At 42.2% G+C, this 21,232-nt stretch overlaps 1 protein-coding gene across 1 annotated transcript in view; it reads left to right on the forward strand.

Annotated features, from left to right (window-relative positions):
• VWA3A (von Willebrand factor A domain containing 3A) overlaps window positions 1-20,259 on the forward strand; it is an 88,299-nt gene extending 68,040 nt beyond the window's left edge. The window contains exons 28-35 of the mRNA XM_073542976.1: window positions 1,801-1,909; window positions 2,134-2,278; window positions 4,828-4,972; window positions 9,994-10,139; window positions 10,860-10,986; window positions 11,286-11,383; window positions 14,203-14,270; window positions 20,005-20,259. Of these exons, the coding sequence (XP_073399077.1) occupies window positions 1,801-1,909; window positions 2,134-2,278; window positions 4,828-4,972; window positions 9,994-10,139; window positions 10,860-10,986; window positions 11,286-11,383; window positions 14,203-14,270; window positions 20,005-20,027 (861 nt within the window). The 3' untranslated portion in view covers window positions 20,028-20,259. The remainder of the gene's footprint in view (window positions 1-1,800; window positions 1,910-2,133; window positions 2,279-4,827; window positions 4,973-9,993; window positions 10,140-10,859; window positions 10,987-11,285; window positions 11,384-14,202; window positions 14,271-20,004) is intronic.
• Window positions 20,260-21,232: the final 973 nt, after the last annotated feature.

Here is a 21,232-nt window from a genome sequence, read left to right on the forward strand (position 1 = left end):
GCTGCCCCCACTGCCTGATCTGCGTGGATGACCATGGGTGTGTGTTGGGTTGCTGTAGTAAGCCTAAGTAAGGGAGAGTCTAAATCATATGAGCCGTGTTTATACAGTATACAGTCTTTATACAGTGGCATTTAAAAGTTTGGGCACCCCTGGTCAAAATTACTGTTATTGGGACCAGTTAAGCAAGTTGAAGATGGAATGATCTCTAAAAGGGCTAAAGTTAAAGATGACACATTTTCTCTGTATTTTAGGCCAGAAAAATTATATATTGTCATTTTTTACATTTTAAAAATTACAATAAGAAAAATAGGTCAATGCAAAAGTTTGGGCACCCTGAATAGTTAGTACCTAGTAGCACTCCCTTTTAAAATATCACAGCTTGTAAACGCTTTTAGTAGCCAGCCAAGAGTCTTTCAATTCTTGTTTGATGGATTTTCATCCATTCTTCCTTGGAAAATTCTTCCATTTCTGTGAGATTCCTGGGTCGTCTTGCATGCACTGTTATTTTGAGGACTAGCCACAGATTTTCAATGATGATCGAATCAGGGGACTGTGAGGGCCATTGAAAAACCTTTAGCTATCACCTTTTGAGGTAGTCTATTGTGGATTTTGATGTGTGTGATCATTATCCATTTGTAGAAGCCATCCGGTTTTCAAATTCAGCTTTTTTACACATGGTGTTATGTTTGCATCAAGAATTTGTTGAAATTTCATTGACTCCATTCTTCCCTCTACCCGTGAAATGTTCCCTGTGCCATTGTCTGCAACACAACTCCAAAGCATGATTGATCCATCCCCATGCTTAATTGTTGGAGAGATGTTCTTTTCCTGAAATTCTATGCAATTTTTTCTCTGCACATACCTTTGATCATTGAGACCAAAGAGTTTTATTTTAACTTTAACGATTCACAGGACTTGTTTTAAAATGCATTGGGCTTGTTTAGATGTTCTTTTGCATACCTCTGATGGTAAATTTTATGGTGAGGGTGCAGGAGAGGTTTTCTTCTGATGACTCTTCCATGAAGGCCATATTTGATAAGGTGTCTCTGAACAGTAGAACAATTACCACAACTCCAGAATCTGCTAAATCTTTCTGAAGGTCTTTTGCAGTCAAGTGGGGGTTCTGATATGCATTTCTAGCAATCCTACAAGCAGCTCTCTCTGAAATTTTGCTTGGCCTTCCAGACCTTATCTTGACCGCCACTGTTCCTGTAAACTGCTATTTCTGAATTACATATTGAACTGAGGAAAGGACAACTAGGAAAAAAAAGCTTTGCTATCTTCTTATAGCCTTCTCCTGCTTTGTGGGCCTCCACCATTTTCATTTTCAGAGTGCTAGGCAGCTGCTTAAAAGAACCCATGGTGGCTGTTTTTTCGCGCAAGGTTAGAGGAGGCTATGTGTTTCTAAACCTGTGGAATCTGCATCAGCTGGCCTTTCCTAACATTGAGGGTGAACAAGCCATATCCCTTACAGGATAATTAAGGTCTGAAACCTTGGTCAAAGTTATCTGAGCACACAAATCTCCAAAGGTGCCCAAACTTTAGCGTCGGACCATTTTTCTTTTTGTAATTTTTAAAATGTGAAAAAATTACAAGGTGTATTACTTTTTAGCCTAAAATACAAAACAAATGTGTCATCTTTAACTTTAGGCCTTTTAGAGATCATTTTATCTTCAACTTGCTTAACTGTTCACAATAACAGTAATTTTGACCAGGGGTGCCTAAACTTTTGCATGCCACTGTAAGTCCTAACAAAGTATGTGATTGCATAAAATTATGATTCTTTCTTTTTGTTTACAGGGAGTTGTGAAGCATCTTCAGTTTCAACCCAAGGAGTTGGAAGAATACATTGAACAGCTAGAAAAAACTTTAAAGCGCTACATCCAGCGGCTTCAGTGGCTTCTTTCAGGTAACTAACGTATTTCTCTTCCTACAAAGAAAAAAAACACACAAAAAACTCTGCGTCTTTTTTTTCAGACTTGATGTATAAGTGGATGAGGTTTTCAAAATCTAAACATGTAGAAGGAAAAATGTACACGAATATCCGAGTGTGCTGCATAAAAACCAAAGCAGGCTCATAAAATGGCCTCTCTATCCAATTCAGCCTTAATAAACGTGTGCTCGACATTGCAGGGAGTCGCCGACTGTTCGGCACTATATCGGAGAACAAAGTCTGTATACTTATTGATGCGTCCAGCTCTATGGCTCCATTTATGGCAGAACTTCAGAAGGGGTTAATATCGCTGCTCTGGGATCAACTAATGCCAAGAAATATTTGGTAAGTGAAGATTGATTTTTTTTTTTTTTAAATAAAATTTACAGTCCTGTCCATTTTTAATTCACGGCAGAAATGCTTCGTTTTTTACTCATTGACTTATAGAATCACTCTGGCGGGGTTTTCTCTATGTTCTACACCCATATTCGTGTTTCCTATGTGCAAAGTGTATGAATTAACTCCTTCATTCACCATGATGGATATACAGTATATGTGATGGAGTGGGTCAGGGTTTGTGGAGCAGGCTCAGAAGCTGAGCCTGCTCTACCCAGGGCAAGTGCTGGCTGTGTTATACAGCAGCAATCTGTCACTAAAAACAGCAATCTTAAAAAAAAACCAAAAAAACATACTAAATTGAATCTCTCTCAACTTTTTCCCTGGGTAAAAATGCATGAAAAAAAAAGCATACTCCATATTGCTTCATCTGTAAAAGTCCAATGTATGAAAATATAAAATTGTTTAACCTGTATGGTAAATTCCAAAGAAAAAATAAAATTGAACCACCAAAACGGTGACAGTGACAATTGGTGCTGTGTCCCATTGTTTACTAGTCTCAGCTGTAAACTTATAGTAATGGCTGCGTCACTAATTAAAGGGGTTGTCCTTAACTTGGAAAACCCCATGTCAATCCCTATGTTTCCCGATGTAAAAAAGTAACACCCAAAACTACCTCGGGTGTTGGTTCTGTTCCATCGGTGCTCTCACTTTCTTTGGATGTATGTGATATATCCGAAGGTGAGGAGAGTGAATGGACTACTGATTGTTATGTCATGCAATCCCTATGGCCAATGTCATACAATCCCCGGGAGAGCCAGTGCGAACACAGTTGTAAAAGCATTGGGGATGGAAGTGAGTGTATGTGTTATTATGTAGTGGACAAGCCCTTTAATAAATTGCTAAAGCTTCATCTAGGACAAGGACTGAGATGTAATATCAAGCACAAAAGTAGGGAGCCGACCAGTTTAAAAAGCGGTGTAAAGAATTGGCTGCAGCCCATCAGATCGGCAGCAGCGCTCACATCACATAAACAATGTCACAAGGTCATCAGGGGACATAGCGCTCGAAGAGGAGATGCGGTGCGGGTCCGAGGATACCGGAAAGGGTGGTTTCACATTAGCGTTTAAGGCCGCAGCGTCGGCCTGCGCACGGCCGCCCCTAAGCCCCGCCCCCTGCCGCGCCTCCGCCGGTAGCTCCGCCTACAGGCGCATGACGCTGCATGCGTCCTGCGTCCCCTATCTTTAGCACTGGGGATGCAGGCCGTGCGCAGGTATGCGTTTGGCGACGCATGCGTCCTTTTGACGGTGCGCCAAGCACACCAAATTGCAACAGGTTGCTTTTGGTGCTGGTCGGCGCACCCGTCAAAAGGACGCATGCGCTGCCAAACGCATACCTGCGCACAGCCTGCGTCCCCAGTGCTAAAGATAGGGGACGCAGGACCCATGCAGTGTCATGCACCCGTAGGCGGAGCTACCGGCGGAGGCACGACAGGGGGCGGGGCTTAGCGGCGGCCGTGTGCAGGCCGACGCTGCAGCCTTAAACGCTAATGTGAAACCACCCTAAGTGTTTTTGTTATTTTTCTAGGCACTTTAGGGCCCCGAAAATAAGTTATCCAGTAGTGACCAATGCCTTTAACTTTCATCTTATATGATCTGAAGTCTGAGGCCGGGATCACACTACCGTGTGTGATGCGAGAAACTCGCACGAGTCTCTCGCATCAACACCTGGCGCTGCCGCCAGCACTCAAGATCGGAGCTGCGGCTGCATGTATTTCTATGCAGCAACAGCTCCGGTCCTGAGTTTCTCGCATCACACACGGTAGTGTGATCCCGTCCTTAGAGAGCTAAACAGATTGCCACTTGGTAAATGCTCGTTATTGATTCATATAAGGCTAGTTTCACACTAGCGTTTTTGAGCGCAGCGACGGCCTGCGCACGGCCGCCGCTAAGCCCCGCCCCCTGCCGCGCCTCCACCGGTAGCTCCGCCTACCGGCGCATGACGCTGCATGCGCCCTGCGTCCCCTATCTTTATCACTGGGGGCGCAGGCCGTGCGCAGTATGCGTTTGGCGGCGCATGCGCCTTTTTGACGGTGCGCCTGCGCAACCAAACTGCAGAAGGTTGCATTTGACGCAGGTCGGCGCACCGTCAAAAAGGCGCATGCGCCGCCAAACGCATACTGCGCACGGCCTGCGCCCCCAGTGATAAAGATAGGGGACGCAGGGCGCATGCAGCGTCATGCGCCGGTAGGCGGAGCTACCGGCGGGGGCGGGGCTTAGCAGCGGTCGTGCACAGGCCGTCGCTGAGCTCAAAAACGCTAGTGTGAAACTAGCCTAAATGGGGATTTTCATCCTAATTGCATTGTTCTGCAAAACTGGAACCGAGGAAGCAAATTTTCTGTAGCAAACAAACCTGACCCACATTCTTTCATCTTTAGGAAGCAGTTTTCTTGCTGCTCACCTTTTTTTCACTTTATTAATGACATACGCTATTTTGCTGCATTTTCTAGGATGCTAGAAATGATTTATTCATTTACTTTTCATCCTTGAATTGAACAGGTTTAATATGATAAGCATTGCGGAAAACATTGAGCCGTGGCAGGAGTGTTTGGTGGAGGCATCTGACGAAGCTTGCCAGGACGCAGTGCAATGGCTTTCCAGGCTGAAACCTCGCGGAAACACCTGCATTCTTCATGCTCTGGAGGTTTGTGAAATGTCCCGGGATCTCACTTTTCTTTTCACGTTTATAGACGTTTTACTTCTAGATGACATTGTAACACATTCTGTAACACATATACTGTATATACGGTAATAATACTTAAGGAATACTCAGAAGGATTGAGAGCCTCACCCACTTGGCTAGAAGAAAGGCTGGATTTAAATACAGGAAAGAATAGACCTTATCTAAGGGTTATAGAGACACAGGAGCAAACAATAAGCACGGGTAGATTAAGAACAGTGGCATTTAAGGTGGCTTCTGAGCTCTTACATTGTCACTCTGTGTCCGTAGGAATGACGGGGAAGAAGGAAGCCCTAGTCTATCCCTAACCGCGGGGTTACTCCTGAAGGTGGAGATGCCCGGTTCTAGTACTTCTCTGTGCTGCTATGAAATCCTATGCAGCTTCCACCATTCATTCCCCAGTGAAGGAATATAAGGGGTAACACTGGATGTACAGACAGGGGCAAATCAACACACAATAATATGACAGCACAGGATAAAATACAAAGGGAAGATGGATGAACAGTAAGAGAGCAGAAAAGCAACACTAAGGAACGCAAAGAAGGGGAAGGAAGAGGTATTCTCAACAAATCGCATGCAACAATCTCAAGACAACAAGAGCGACTCTTCAGAACACCTTCTCCAATGACGCCTGGAACAGAATGGAGATTCTATTGCTGGCAGGGAGAAGACAGACACAGGTTTATATAATGGAAGGGTGTGGTTCCAATAAGCAGCACAGCCAATAGAACTAACAGGTCAAGGAAATTCTTATCCTCTCTCGCTGACAACTTAATCTTCCAAAAGGTAGGGGAGAAAACAAGGGGAACTGCTACCTTAGATCTAATCCTTATAAACAGGGAGGAAATGGTTGAGGAGGTAAAAGTGGCTGGGACCCTAGGAGGTAGCGACCATGCTATTTTAGAATTTTGGATAACTAGAGGAGGAAGACCAGTGAAGATTCAGACGTCAAGGTTAGATTTCAGAAATGCAGATTTTAAGGGACTCAGAAAGAGAACTGGAGGGATCCAATGGCTGGATATCCTTAAGGACAAAAATGTCCAGGAAGAATGGGAAATCTTGAAAAATGAAATTCTCAAAGCACAATTGTTAACAATTCCAAAAAGAAGGAAGAATAGGAATCGTTTAAGGAAACCAGGATGGATGAACACAGAACTTAAACACATGCTAAAAAGGAAGAAAGAAATGTTTATAAAATGGAAAAAGGGAGGTTTATCTAAAGAAGAATATAATGCTGTCTGCAGAACCTGCAGGGCATAAATCAGATTATTAAAGCTGACAATGAATTGATGCTTGCAAGAGACGTCAAAAGCAATAATAAAGGATTTTGGGGATATGTCAAAAGTAAAAGAAAAGGCAAAGATGCTATAGGATTTTTACAAGATGAAAATGATGAAATGGTAAGACAGGATATTGAAAAGGCCGAACTTTTAAACTCCTATTTTGCATCTGTTTTCTCTCAGAAAGGAAATGTAACATCAACTATTCTTCACTGTCCTATTAAGGGAATAGAAGAATCCAGGATATCTATAAACAGAAAGCTAGTGAGGAAACACAGCTAAACTTAGCTAAACACTTAGCTATGAATTCAAGTCTCCAGGTCCAGATGAATTACACCCCAGAGTATTGAAGGAGATAGCAGAAGAAATTTTTGAACCGCTCTCCATAATTTTTGAAAATTCGTGAAGAACAGGATAAGTCCCAGAAGACTGGAGAAGAGCAAATGTTGTTCCTATCTTCAAAAAGGAGAAGAAGGTGGATCCAGGCAACTATAGGCCAGTGAGTCTGACTTCTATACCAGGAAAGATCTTTGAACAAATTATTAAACAACATGTATGTCAGTACCTGGATAAGAATGAAGTGATTAAACAGAGTCAGCATGGGTTTGTAACTAATAAGTCATGTCAGACTAACTTAATTTCCTTCTATGACAGAATCACTGATTGGGTGGATCAGGGAAATGCTGTTGATATAGTATATCTTGACTTCAGCAAAACATTTGACAAAGTATCTCACACAATCCTTATTGAAAAAATGACTAAGTATGGAATGGACAAAGCAACTGTTAGGTGGATTCATAACTGGCTTAGTGATCGGACCCAAAGAGTGGTCGTAAATGGCTGCACATCCAGTTGGAAGAATGTCTCAAGTGGGGTACCACAGGGCTCTGTCCTGGGCCCTGTATTGCTCAACATCTTTATCAACTATTTAGATGAAGGAATTGAGGGTAAACTGATTAAATTTGCTGATGACACAAAGCTAGGAGGGATAGCTAATACTAGAGAAGAGAGAGAGAGGATTCAAAAAGATCTAAATAAACTGGAGCAGTGGGCAGCAACTAACAGAATGGTTTTTAACAGGGAAAAATGCAAAGTACTACATCTGGGCAATAAAAATGAAAAAAGCATATACAGAATGAGAGGACTAGGGCTAAGCAACAGCACATGTGAAAAAGACTTGGGTATACTAATAGATCACAGACTGAATATGAGTCAACAGTGTGATGCAGCAGCAAAAAAGGCAAATGCAATTCTAGGTTGTATTAACAGAAGCATACAGTCTCGATCACGTGAAGTCATTATTGCCCTCTACTCCTCTTTGGTCAGACCTCATCTGGAATACTGTGTCCAGTTTTGGGCGCCACATTTTAAAAAAGACATCAACAAACTGGAGCAAGTTCAGAAAAGAGCAACCAGAATGGTGACCGATCTGCAAACCCTGTCTTATGAGGAAAGGTTGCAGGATTTGGGAATGTTTAGCTTGCAGAAGAGAAGACTGAGAGGAGACTTAATAACTGTCTACAAATATCTCAACGGCTGTCACATTGTAGAGCGATCAACTTTATTCTCATTTGCACAAGGAAAGACTAGAAGCAATGGGATGAAACTGAATGGGAGGATGTCATGATCACGTGTGTCAGGACGCAGATGTTTCCGCTGGGCGAACCCATAACACACGTGACCCTGGAAACACCGCCTCCAGTGGGGCGCATTTAAATAATAAAACGTGCAGGTGGATACGCCGCCTCCACCTGGCGAATTTGGGAATTACACGTTATAAATACATTTCTGGAAACACCGCCTCCAGTACGGCGAATTTAAATAATAAAGGGGGAACCTGGGAAACATTAACAGTGGTGGGCCCTGCGATAGGGAAAAGGGATTTGGAGACCTCCTGAGCTCCCCTGAGCCAGTGTCCCTGCACTCCTGACGTTCCCTATGCCGGTATCACACCGGGCGCCGCACGCGTACCTTAACGCCCTTGCTCACCCTGACCCTAAACCCTCACTAGGGAATGGGTCGGTGCGGAAACTAATCCCACCACTGCACTAATAACACACATGAGGAAAGAGACAATACTGGGGAAACACCACTTAGCTTTGCTCTGTTGCGTGCGCTCCTAGCAACAGAGCCCACCACCTGCGTGCGTCTTCTCCTCCACCCGGATCCATCACCATAACAGGACCCTTCACCTTAGTGCAGCATTGGAGCAGAGTCCAACACCAGTTGCAGCTGCTTAGTACCAGAGTCCCAAGGAAGTGTTCAGCTTCTGCCACGAAGTCAAGCATGCTTGAGTCCAGCTCAGCGGCCAAGTCCCACATGGTGAGTGCCACTCTCCATAGTAGCCACTCCACCAGACCATGCAGACACTTCCCGCTGACTCCATCACTGCGACCCCACCACACCATGCCAGCCCTTCGTCCAGACACCATAGCTGCAACACGTCCCCCCTGGCTAAGCTGCGCAGGACTCCTCACCAGCTCCATCCTTCCTCCAGGCTCTCCAAAAACAGAGTGAACACAAACTCACAATATCACAGGCAGTGATTGCACACCTCTAGCACACCTTTATAGGGTGTCACACCTGATACCTAGTTAAGTGCACAAAAACCCAAAGTGCAATACCACAACCACCACCGGGGACAGTCAAAACACCTTTGAACTTAACCAAAGTAAAGAAAGTTCACTTTGTGCTTTTAATACCGCCAGATCCAACACTGGATCATGACAGAGGAGACACAGATTAGATATTAGAAAAAACTTTTTACTGAGTGATCAATGAGTGGAACAGGCTGCCACGAGAAGTGATGAGTTCTCCTTCAATGGAAGTCTTCAAACAGAGGCTGGACAGACATCTGTCTGGGATGATTTCGTGAATCCTGCTTTGAGCAGGGGGTTGGACCAGATGGCCCAGGAGGTCCCTTCCAACTCTACGATTCTATAATTCTAGACAACGAGGAATGCTAAACCATTTCCATGCATCAAGAAACCTGTTAACTCATGAATGGCTGTGAGGATTTAAAGAGGACCTGTGTTTAGCTAATGGCCGCCATCTTCTATTATCAATTGTACCACTGGTCCCAGCAGAATGTTGCGAATTCATGACAAACATTTAATCTTAGGTGAAAAAGAGGAGGTAAATTAATTGATGAAATATCCCAGGTACAATTCCAGGTGTATTTGTCAGCATCCCTGTTAGGGCTCATACTGCATCCTTGTTAAGGATCATTGGATCACACTCGGACGAGTGTTAGTCTACGGGGCGTGCACATGTCCAATTTATTTCCTTATACAGAGTCTGTCTGAGGAAACAATCACAGCTTGCCTGTGTTTGTTCAGATATTCGGATCGCACTCGGCCATGCAGGTCATTGAGTCTGTGGAAACCATCGGACTGCACTCGGGTAACATCTGAGCGCAGTCCCAATTTCCATGGATTGACAGAATAGAGAAGATGGAGAATTTTTTATTCTCCATCTTCTCCTCATCCGAGAGAACTGGATCACACTCTGATACGACAGAGTAAATTGTCATCTGTCTTATAGCAGCACACACGTAAATCATGTGAAATTGGATAATTTCATTCTAGATTACACCAGGAAAAAAGAACCATAACTCTGTGGAGAAATCACTGGTTAATACATGATAAACATATTATATTTACACGAAATTAAAAATCTTACCTACTACATCTCATCTTGTTTCAGAAAGGTTTTGCTTATCCAGATGTAAAAGGTGTTTATCTCCTGACAGACGGGAAGCCGGACATTAGCTACAACCTGCTGCAGGCAGAACATCTCCTAAAGTCCCAGAATATAAAAATACACACTGTCTCTTTTGACAGCTCAGAAAGGTAGGTGCCATGGATATCAAACATTGCAGTGTGCATGGGAGAAGCCAGCAAGGCATGAGGGGAAACGCGCCAGAACTGAGGGCTCTACAGAAAAACAAAAGCTGCCGCTCTCGTCAGCTGCCACAACAGCTGGATTCCGCTATGGTTGGGTGTAGACAGTGACCGGTGCGTGTGCCGGCGGCTGCTGGATCCCCACCGATCTGACATGGATGACCTACGCCTTTCCTTCCTCAATTTTGTTTTTCTTTTAAATCATTATACCGTGTCCATCTAAATAATGGTGAGGGGCCAGATCAGATATCACTGAAATGTACGAAAACTGCGACGCTAGTCACTACTCACAGACGGAGGGTTACGGGCCCAATCTCAAGGCAGACGCTCGTCTCAGAGGTGGGACATGCACCTATCAGACATCTAGAGCATATCTTGTTCATATGACATGCTCTCAATGTCCAAGATGGTAGTAACCTTTTAATACGGCAGACATTTTTTTGCTGGACTAAACCAGTCTTGTTACATAAATTTTGGATTGTAATTACCCAGTTTCGCTGGAATAAATTAACCAATAGTCAATTAATTAGGATGTACCAAGGTGCAACTTGTAAGTGTTTAATTATATATTTCATAAAATATTTTTTTCTTTTTTTCTTTTCTTTTTTTTATTTCTTTTATTTTTTATTTACTTTACTTGTTTTTATGTACATTGTTCCCTCCATTTAGATCAGGAAATGAATTTCTAAAAACCTTGGCGGCTCTGTCAGGAGGGCGATACCATTGTCAACATGGCGACATGGACGGACATTTCGTTGCACACAGGATGTTGACCGAGGGATTCTCAGATGAAGACGTAGGTATCAGCGGAGGCGGATCGGTCATTGCCATAAGTAAAGGTGGCCGTATAGAAGGTGGCCAAACCAAGACTACATTGTACTGTGCAAAAAAAAACCAAGACGTGAATCAGATTTCATAGTAGAAACTGCAGACATTATTAAATAGATGATTAAGTAGCCGGAAAAAGAGAAAAGAAAAATAATTAGACATTTTAGATTTTTCACTTTCATTGATAGGTTGATTATTTTTCAGATGTAAAATATTCCATTAACATTTAATAAAATTAATTAGTTTTTTCCTTTTTTTTTACAATAGGATCCAGTTCTCCCAGTTTTCGAAGGGGATGATTTAAAAAGACTTGCAAAAGAAATAGACAGAGCTCGCCGGTTTGTTACCCAAGCAAGATCTTTTCGGTATGTAATATATCCACCTTAATGTATCTGTTTTACTAATGACATCTGTATTTATAATGTTTTTTTTGTTTTTTTTACAAAGCGTGTCTTTTATGCCTTTATTTTAAGGCTATACTACATACTGTAGAAATCATATACATTTTCCTGTAAAATGTGAAAAATTTTCAATAAAAATTACAAATTAAAAAAAAGAAATCACATACATAGCACAAACATGGACAAGCATGTATCAGCTATGGACATACATATAACATATGAATGTTTTTTGATGCTCTTGTTCCCATGCCTAGAAGTTGTTCTTTTTTTCTTCATTCGTTCATAGTTGTTTAAGACATAACTTTTTAAATATTTTTACGTAAGATTTAATTTTTTTTTTTTTTGCTATTTGAGCTGTAGGTTTTTGCCAAACACATACAGTACATACAGTGGCATCTAGAAGTTTGGGCACCCCTGGTCAAAATTACTGATATTGTGAACAGTTAAAGAAGTTGTCTACTACTTGGACAACTTCTTATCATGCTCCTCTCTTGGCTCCGATAAAATAATAGTGCTTATAGTGACTTCCCGTGCTGGCGCCGATCCCGCGGTGTTGGCACTCGCTCTCCCGACACTCCCGCACTGTTATTGTGAAACGTGACGCCAGCGTCCAATCAGTGCTGGCGGGACTGTCCCGGCCTCGTGTCGAGTTGAGCAAGAAGAGGAAGCCCTAGATCAGCTGCAGCCCAAACTTCTTCATGCTCGATTTGTCCAAAAGTTGGGGACATTGACGCTAGAGGTGATTGGTCGCCGGCGTCATGTTTTACAACAGCAGCACCGGAGCCCTGAGAACGCGAGTGCCAACACTGGGGGAACATCGCCAGCACAGGAGGGGAGTATAGGCTTTATTATTTCATGAGGGACAAATATTTTGATCAAGAAGAGGTTGTCCTAGTAGTGGATAAACCCTAGTTGAAGATGAAATAATCTTGAAAAGGCCTAAAGTTAAAGATGACACATTTCCTTTGTATTTTGGGCAAGAAAAAGGTATTGTAATTTTAAAAATTACAAAAAGGAAAATAGGCCTATGCAAAAGTTTGGGCACCCTGCATGGTTAATACCTAGTAGCACCCACTTTTGCAAGTATCACAGCTTGTAAATGCTTTTTGTAGCCAACCAAGAATCTTTCTCTTCTTGTTTCAGGGACTTTCATCCATTCTTCCTTGGAAAATTATCCCAGTTCTGTGAGATTCCTGGCTCGTCTTGCATCCTCTGCTATTTTGAGGTTTAGCCATAGATTTTCAATGGTGTTCACATCAGGGGATTGTGGGGGTCATTGTAAAACCTTTTGCGCCTTTTGAGATAGTCTATTGTGGATTTTGATGTGTGTTTAGGATCATTATCCATTTGTAGGAGCCATCCTCTTTTCAACTTCAGCTTTTTTACAGATGGTGTTAGGTTTGCATCAAGAATTTGTTGAAATTTCATTGAATCCATTCTTTCTTCTACCCGTGAAATGTTTCCTGAGCCATTGGCTGCAAAACAACCCCACAGCATGATTGATCCCCATGCTTAATGGTTGGTGAGATGTTCTTTTCCTGAAATTCTGTGCCCTTTATTCTCCACACATACCATTGATCATTGTGGCCAAAGAGTTCTATTTTAACTTCATCGGTCCACAGGACTTGTTTTTGCATCAGGCTTGTTAGATGTTCTTTTGCATACTTCTGATGTTGAATTTTATGGTGCGGACGCAGGAGAGATTTTCTTCTGTTGACTCTTCCATGAAGGCCATATTTGTGCAGGTGTCTCTGAACAGTAGAACAATGTATCACAACTCCAGAGTCTGCTAAATCTTTCTGAAGGTCATTTGCAGTCAAGTGTGGGATCTGATTTGCCTCTCTAACAATCCTATGAGCAGCTCTCACTGAAAATTTGCTTGGTCTTCCAGACCTTATCTTGCCCTCCACTTTTCCTGGTAACTGCTATTTCTTAATTACATTTTGAGCTGAGGAAAGGGCAACTTGAAAACACTTTGCTATCTTCTTATAGCCCTTTCCTGATTTGTGGGCCTCCACCATTTTAATTTTCAGAGTGCTAGGCAGCTGTTTAGAAGAACCCATGGCTGATGTTTTTTGGCACAAGGTTAGAGGAGCCTGGGTTTTCATAAAGCTGGGAAATTTGCATCATCAGACCTTTCTTAACGATGATGGTGAACAAGCTATAACCCTAACAGGCTAATTAAGGTCTGAAATCTTGGTCAAAGATATCGAAGCATACAAATCTCTAAGGGTGCCCAAGCTTTTGCATCATTTTCCTTTTTGTAATTTTTTAAAATGTAAAAAATTGCAATATGTTATTTTTGTTTTGCCTAAAATACAATGGAAATGTGTCATCTTTAATGATAGGCCTTTTAGCGATCAATTCATCTTCAACTTGCTTAACTTATTACAATAACAGTAATTTTCACCAGGGGTGCCCAAACTTTTACATGCCACTGTAAGCATTGCATTTTTTTAATGGTTTTATTAAAGGAAAAAAAAACAATAACACTATTTTTAATAGAAAAAACTAATTCTTACCTCTCCGGCTGTCCCACTATTCATTGTCCGCCCTCCTTTTGTCCACTGTCGGCACCGCATCTTTGGCCTCTTCACTATAAGCCAATACTTTGGTCGCGTCCTGGGCCTCGGAGGTCACTTAAGGTTTCGGCGCATGCCTTAATGTCGCGACCTTTTAATAAGACGCTGAACGGAACATCATCATTTCTTAACAAGGCGAAAAGTCATATGCATTAATGTCAAATAGAAAAACGAGAACAGATTGCATGTTGTCTATAACAGGACTCTGATACTGGACAAACAGATGTCTGCCACCAGAGACGCGTCATTGGAAGGAAGTGATGTTTCAGGTAAGAATCAACATCGTATTTTTTAACAGGATGCGAAAGGATTTCACATTGCTAATATACTATATATATATATTATATGTTGGGGGTCTTATGATTTAAAGGTCCATTGCCCAAAAACTAGGAGTGATCTGTGCCCTGTTATATCCATGTATAAAGTGCTTCCTACTCACTGAGTTTTGGATTAGTACATGTAATCTGTAAAGGTTTTGGATGAGATTCCTTTATATATTAATCTGTGGGTGACTCGCATATAAACAAACAATTCTTTGTCTCTGATATGAAGCGTGGAGATTAATAAGTTTGCTGTAGAAAAAATGAAAGTTGGCTGAGGGAGGCAGGGTCCTGAGTTGACACCACGTGTAGTCCGGTTATGTAATATTGATGACCTATCCATTGGGTCATCAATATCAGATCAGTAGGGGTTTGACACCCTCCACCCCCAAAGCTGTTATTGGTTCCGGCGGTGGGCAGATGTTAATCCATTCACCAGCGCTGCACTGCACAGCTCCAGTTTCAGTACGTAGCAGCCACTGTTGGGCACTGCAGATCAGATCCTGTTCTACTGAATTTCTGAGATGTTCACCATGCTGATTAAACATACGATGATCTTGTAGTTTGGGTCGTTACTGATGCAGCAGTATCAATTACCTTACATTTTTATATTTTATAAACTTGATTTTATTTGCATTTTTTTTTTGTTTTAGTCCTACTACAGAACTACTTGATCATTTGGGCTAATAGTCTAAGGGCCCCGTTACTTTCCTTCAATGTCCCAGCGATCCCACCAACGATCCGACGTGGATGGGATCGCTGGGACATAGTTAGCTGAACACTGGTGAGCTGTCACATAGGCAGACTCACTAGCGATAGGACCAGCGAGCACGATGGTATCCAGGGTAAACAGCGGGTAACTAAGAGCCGCGCAGCTCTTCGTTACCTGCTGTTTACCCTGGATACCAGCTCCCAGCATTGCTGATCGTTGGTCTCACGCAGCGATGTGTGCTGCCCAGCGGGAGACCAACGATAGATTTATGGCCCAGACCATTAGGCAATGATTAACGATCAGCCAACTGATCGTTGATCGTTGCTAAGTGTCACACACAACGATGTTGTTTCAACATCGCTGCAATGGCACCAAACCGGTGACGTTGCAACGATATCGTTCACAATATCGTTGTGTGTAACAGGGCCTTTAGATTCATGACAAACACGGATGCCTCTATTTGGCTGTCAGCAATCTGATTGCCCCCCACATTATAGGGACACCAATGAGGTGGAGGCTGATGCTTTATTTTGTACTTTCAGACCACCTCTTTAAGCTGGCCATGCACATCAGGTGATTGTTGTCCAAACACATATATAGAGATGAAGATTCTAATAGAGGACTGTGCATGTTTACTTAGTGTAGTGCAGCAGTATCCACGCTGAATGAGGACCACCTGTTTCAAAAGCTCCTCCGTTTTTCCAACCGGCCTGCTCACCGATATGCAGCACTCTGTGGGGTATGCCTCTGTTCACACTGCCTGCATTCTCCACTATATATAATGCAGCGGTATCCACACTGAACAGTGATGAGGCTGTGACCCAGCAAAGTTAAAAACAAAAGTCTCTTTAATGGTCAACTCACAGCAAAACACAGCACACAATATCCTCCGGATCACAGCCGGGAACCATATCCTCTGGATTGCAGTCAATAAAGATGCCAGTCCTCCTCCGGTTTACCATCGGGCACAAGACAGTCCACCTTCGGATCACAGCCGGGCATAGGACAGTCTACTTCCGAGACCCGTTGCCATGGGTGACTGCACCACCGTGTACGCTGTGGGTTCCAGGCCTTTCAGCTCTGCTTGCCTGTGTTGCCTCACATAGGTGGAGCTCTGCAGCGCCTTCTGCTCTGCATGCTTGCCAGACCAAACTAACACTGACACACCCAAACCCTTTACTGCAGGGCTTTTAACTGGATTCTGTGTCCGTGAGCCACATGGAAAACCCGCGCCGGGAATGAAACAGACTCCACCACTACCGTCTGTAGTCTGTTTCAAAACACAAAAGCCCAGAGCAGGTTTTCTCTAAATCTGCCTTGGACAACCAGCATGTCCAAGACCTTTTATTCTGCATTGCAAGCACAGCTACGCCTGTGACTGCAATGCACTCCCATGGCCTCAATATGCGGCCGTGTGCATCCTGGGGGGAACACACAGCGATCCCTACATGTGACACCGGTTACTGCCTCACATTAGGCATAAGGCACTACTGGACTGTCGGTAGCTCATCATATGTATCAAAATCTGGCATTAGGGGCGAGTACGGCTGGTCCATACAGCCGTATTTTATCTAAAGTGTCAGTGTGTAACACATTTGTCCTCTACATTAAAACTTATAGTTGACACATTCCTGCAGCCCCTTCAGATGCGGAAATCTGACGGTAATGGCGCAGTCAGTCGACCATATAAATCTGGCCATAATGCTTGGACTGACTGGCAGCTACCCCAACTCGAGCGTGACCGCTACATAGAAATATACAAAACTGTGTCATGCTCATTTCGGGAAACCCACCGGCCAATCTCGGACTGATTTATAAGGATATCTGCCTGCTCCCTAATAGAGGCTGTGCACCTCGCTCTATGTGATAAGTCTGTACAGTCTCGCTATTTTTTGGAATACATATTTTAATACGTATTTTCCAGCACACTCTTTCTCCTGTTTTCTTTGTCCACCATTGGCCTTTCTTTCATCAATTTTTCCCAGGACAAGAGAATACATTTGTATAAACGTCTAATTTCTATGCAGTTTGCTGACTGCCTGTGGGAAATCAAATAAGCCTCAGCTGAATAAAGGTGACATGAATGATCTGTCAAAAAGAAAAATGAGAGAGAGGTGACTTCAGTGTGATGACCGCAGGCAACCTATAGTTCTCGTTTGTTGTATGTACTACAACCCACTTTATTCAATACTAGGGCGCATTCACACGTCACTCCGAGGGTAGGAACGCACGCCTGGAAGCTGAGATGCCCTGCCATGTGACCCAAAGCTGTGCAGTTGCATAGACGGTTATGTAGGTTTGAAGCGCCACTCCAGCGGTTTTGTTCTTTTTTTCTTGCAGAGGTGGAGTGGTGCAACTAATCTAAATTCCCTGCACCTAATATCATACTTACTATCCGCCGTCTCTTCTGTTAGCGGCGCCACTCCGGTTGGTCTGGTGCAGGTTTTGACTTGCCGTATTGCTTCAGTGTTTGCTGGGAGATCCGGAAGTCACTACTCAATGTAAATCAATGACTCTCCAAGACTTACACGTTGAGAGCTTGTAAGAGTGACCTCTGACTTCTGGTCACAAGAGGATGGCACAGGACTGGAGTGGCTCTGGGAGGAGCTGAAGACAGCGGCTGGTGAGTATAGTACTAGGGTCAGGGAACTTAGATAAGTTGCACCACGCCACAACTGCAAATTAAAAAATGCTTTAAGCAACCATTAGTAGTAAACAGTCAATTTTTTATTAATTGGAAACAGTCTATTAGAAGTGCTCAGAGGCGGCTATTTGTTTTCTGACCCTCATCATGAATTTTATATATGCAAGCCCTAATGATTAGATACATTTAAAGTTCAGCTTCCATAAAAAGACATTTTTATATCCCATGGATAATTCGCCTACTTCGGCAGTGATATCGGGATATATAAATTTATAACTTTTATCCAAATCCATGTTGCGAAGAGTGAAACGTGCTCCGCAAGATGAAGAACATACAGTGGATTTAAAGATCTGATCATGCTCTAATTTGTACATTAATGTATTTTTCAGTCTTGAAGTACAATAATAAATTACATTGTGATACCATCAGAACCAAAAGAATCTATGTAAATACTTTTAAAGATGCCTGATGAAGGAGCTGTCTCGCTGTGATGGTCTTCAGTCTGGAAGGGGGGCCTCAAAATGTCCTGGGAACTGACACCATAACTATCCCTGTCCCATTGGTACTCTTGAAGGTAGAGAGGCCTAAGTCTCTGACCTTACTATGCTCCTGTTAAACCCTTCTCTGTCCCCTTCCCAACCCTATGAGGCATGGGACAGGATTATAATGTAAACAAGACACAACAACTAAACAACAGGGATAACAGATAATCTCTATCATACAATAAAACTGAACAACAATAGGGAGCAGATAGGGACAGGGAGGAATAAACTAAACAGGAACCAGAACATAAACACATGTACAACAGAAAACAACTACCACACTCCACTCCAGACACTTAGCTTTAGCACACCGCACAGTAAGATGAATCTCCAGTAGCAACAGCGAACTCCTATTCAGCAGTGTCTACAAGAAGCAAGGAAGTAGAGCTTTCACTGGCAAGGCAGAGATGGTCTGGCCAGGTTTTATAGGGAGAGGTAATGACCAGATCAGAAGCAGCTGAAAATGGAGCTGCAAGTTTCTGACCAGCATAGAAAGGGTTGTTAACCTGTTCAGCACCAAAGGAAACCAAATCCATTTAATATAGGACACAAACACACAGGCTAAATGGAATATCTACGATTCACAATATGTAGTGATCTTCTACCCCCAGATCTCCCATGAGGACGTGACACACTCATGACAGGAGCCTTGCACATATAATTTTTCTGGTTAGCCAATAAAGGTATCAAGCTTAGAATACTTTTGTCTATTTTGGGCATGAGAAGTGTTTTCACCATTTTTTCAGTCTTGAAAACCTTTATAGATATTATTATTATTGTTCACATCTGTAAATGTGATGTTTTGCAGCAGTCATAAAGAAACCAGCATGTCATCCTGTTGCTCCCATATTGAATTAAGTGACAGCTCCTTTAACCGCGGCTTCAGAAATGTTAGTAAAAAAGAAATTGTGCTGTATTTCCCACGAGTGGGAAAATAATGGAAAGTAAATGTACTTTTCCATTCAGTAGGGCAATTGCCTATGGAAAATCACATGCTAATAGTGAGGGAATGACTAGCTTGTCAATAGTGAGAAACGAGTGAAAGGTAACTGTAGTGTTATGACTCCGTATAACCGCTAAGCAGTAGTTCATCAAATGTTATTGTCTGCTGGCTAAACAATGTCTTTAAAAAAGTACAATTTTTACAGTCGACATTTAGAAATTGTATCAGCGTTCATTTCTGAACATATAATATGTACTGTCTTTTTTTGGACCGTTTACTGGCTTGTAAAAAAAAAAAAAAAACACAGCATGATTTTCAGGTGTGCATTATTTTTTTTTACTGATTTTTTTTTTTTGGAGCATTTATTTATAATACAAAAGTACCAGAAAGGAATATTACAAAAAAAAAAACATTACGGCATTTTTACTTTAAGGTAACAAGAAATGCAAGTCCCAAAATATCTAAGTGATCACAACTTTTTGCGATTTCCTTGTCATGGTCGGAGTACGACCATATTCGCTTGCACAATGTAGAAATGGCATACAGCAATTTGTGGTCGTGCCACCTACCTTCTTTATGGTCTGGTAACTGAGGGTCAGTTTGGTGCTAGAATACCCTTGTGGGTTCTCCTTTGCGAAAATCTGATCTCTTTACTCACCCATTAGTTAGTATTAGAGTAAAATTATTTATATTCTTGTATTTCTGTATTTTTTTTCTTAAGGTCAACAAGGTAGAGCTCCTTTAATTAACCATGGGGTTCTATAGATTTAGCTATGCGTCGTGGTCCGGTCTTCTGTCCACTCAGAAATCTTAGGTCATCGCATGTACATTTTCTGTTACAGGGGAGAATACATGTGACCATTGATCGTGGTGTCATATGAGGATGTTCAAGAACTGATTTCATTTATTCTATGTGAAAGGTCCAGGATCACAGCAAGAAAAAAAGCAACAAAGAAGAGAAGAAATCGGAATATTAAAAGTATAAATTCACTAAATAAAAAAATATAGTTTGTTTTACATATATATACAGTGTATATATATATATGTGTGTGTACTGTAAAAAAATTTAGGCTGCTGTGGAGAAAATGCTGCAAAGTAAGAATGCTTCAACAATAGAAGTTTTAGTAGTTTGCATCTTGTTAATTGATAAAATTAAAGTTCATGAACCAAAGAGAAATCAAACCAATGTTTGGCGTGACAATTCTTTGCCTTCAAAACAGATTCTAAGCATCAATTATTCTAGATACTTTCACACAATTTGTCAAGGAACTCGTCAAGGAGGTTTTTCAAACCAAATATCTTAGAGAACTAACCACAGATCTTCTGTGGATGTAGACTTGTGCAAATCATTCTGTGTCTCTATATAATCCCAAACAGACACAATGATGTTGAGATCGGGGTTCTCGGGGGCAAAATCACTATTTCCAAGACTGCTTGTTCTTCTTTACCCTGAATATAGTTCTTAATGTCATCAGCTGTGAATTTGGGGGCATTGCCTTTGTCCACCATTGAAATTTCCTTGGCCATCGACTACGACCATGGACCACCACGTTGCCCATTTCTTGGTGTCATCAGTGCAGAGAAAATACAGATAGATACCGTACTTATCCATCATGGAGTATCATCAGGGAGGCATCTGATTGGCTCCAAACTTATTCTACAATGGAACAATGACCTAAAACATGCAGCCAATATGATTAAGAACCATTCTCAGTGTAAAGAAGTCCTGGAAGTGATGATTTAGCCTCACAGAGCCCTGATTTCAACATTGTTGAGTCTGTCTGAGATCATATGGAGAGGCAGAAGGATTTGCACAAGCCTACATCCACAGAAGATCTGTGGTCAGTTCTCTATGATGTTTGGAAAAACCTCCTTACCGAGTTCTTTAAAAAACCGTGTGCAAGTGTACCTTTATTATCCCCGGTAATAATTTTCCCTTCAACCAACTGGGCTCAAACTGCTCATGTTTTCACTGGCCAACATCTGAGAAGAAAAAGGCAATTCTTAACACTTCTATTTTTGAAAGTATTCTAATTTTGCAACCTTTTTTTCTGGACCTACCTAAAACTT

Source organism: Dendrobates tinctorius, unplaced genomic scaffold (genome assembly GCF_039654945.1).
Source record: "Dendrobates tinctorius isolate UK_male_01 unplaced genomic scaffold, ASM3965494v1 ptg000129l, whole genome shotgun sequence".
NCBI lineage: Eukaryota > Metazoa > Chordata > Amphibia > Anura > Dendrobatidae > Dendrobates > Dendrobates tinctorius.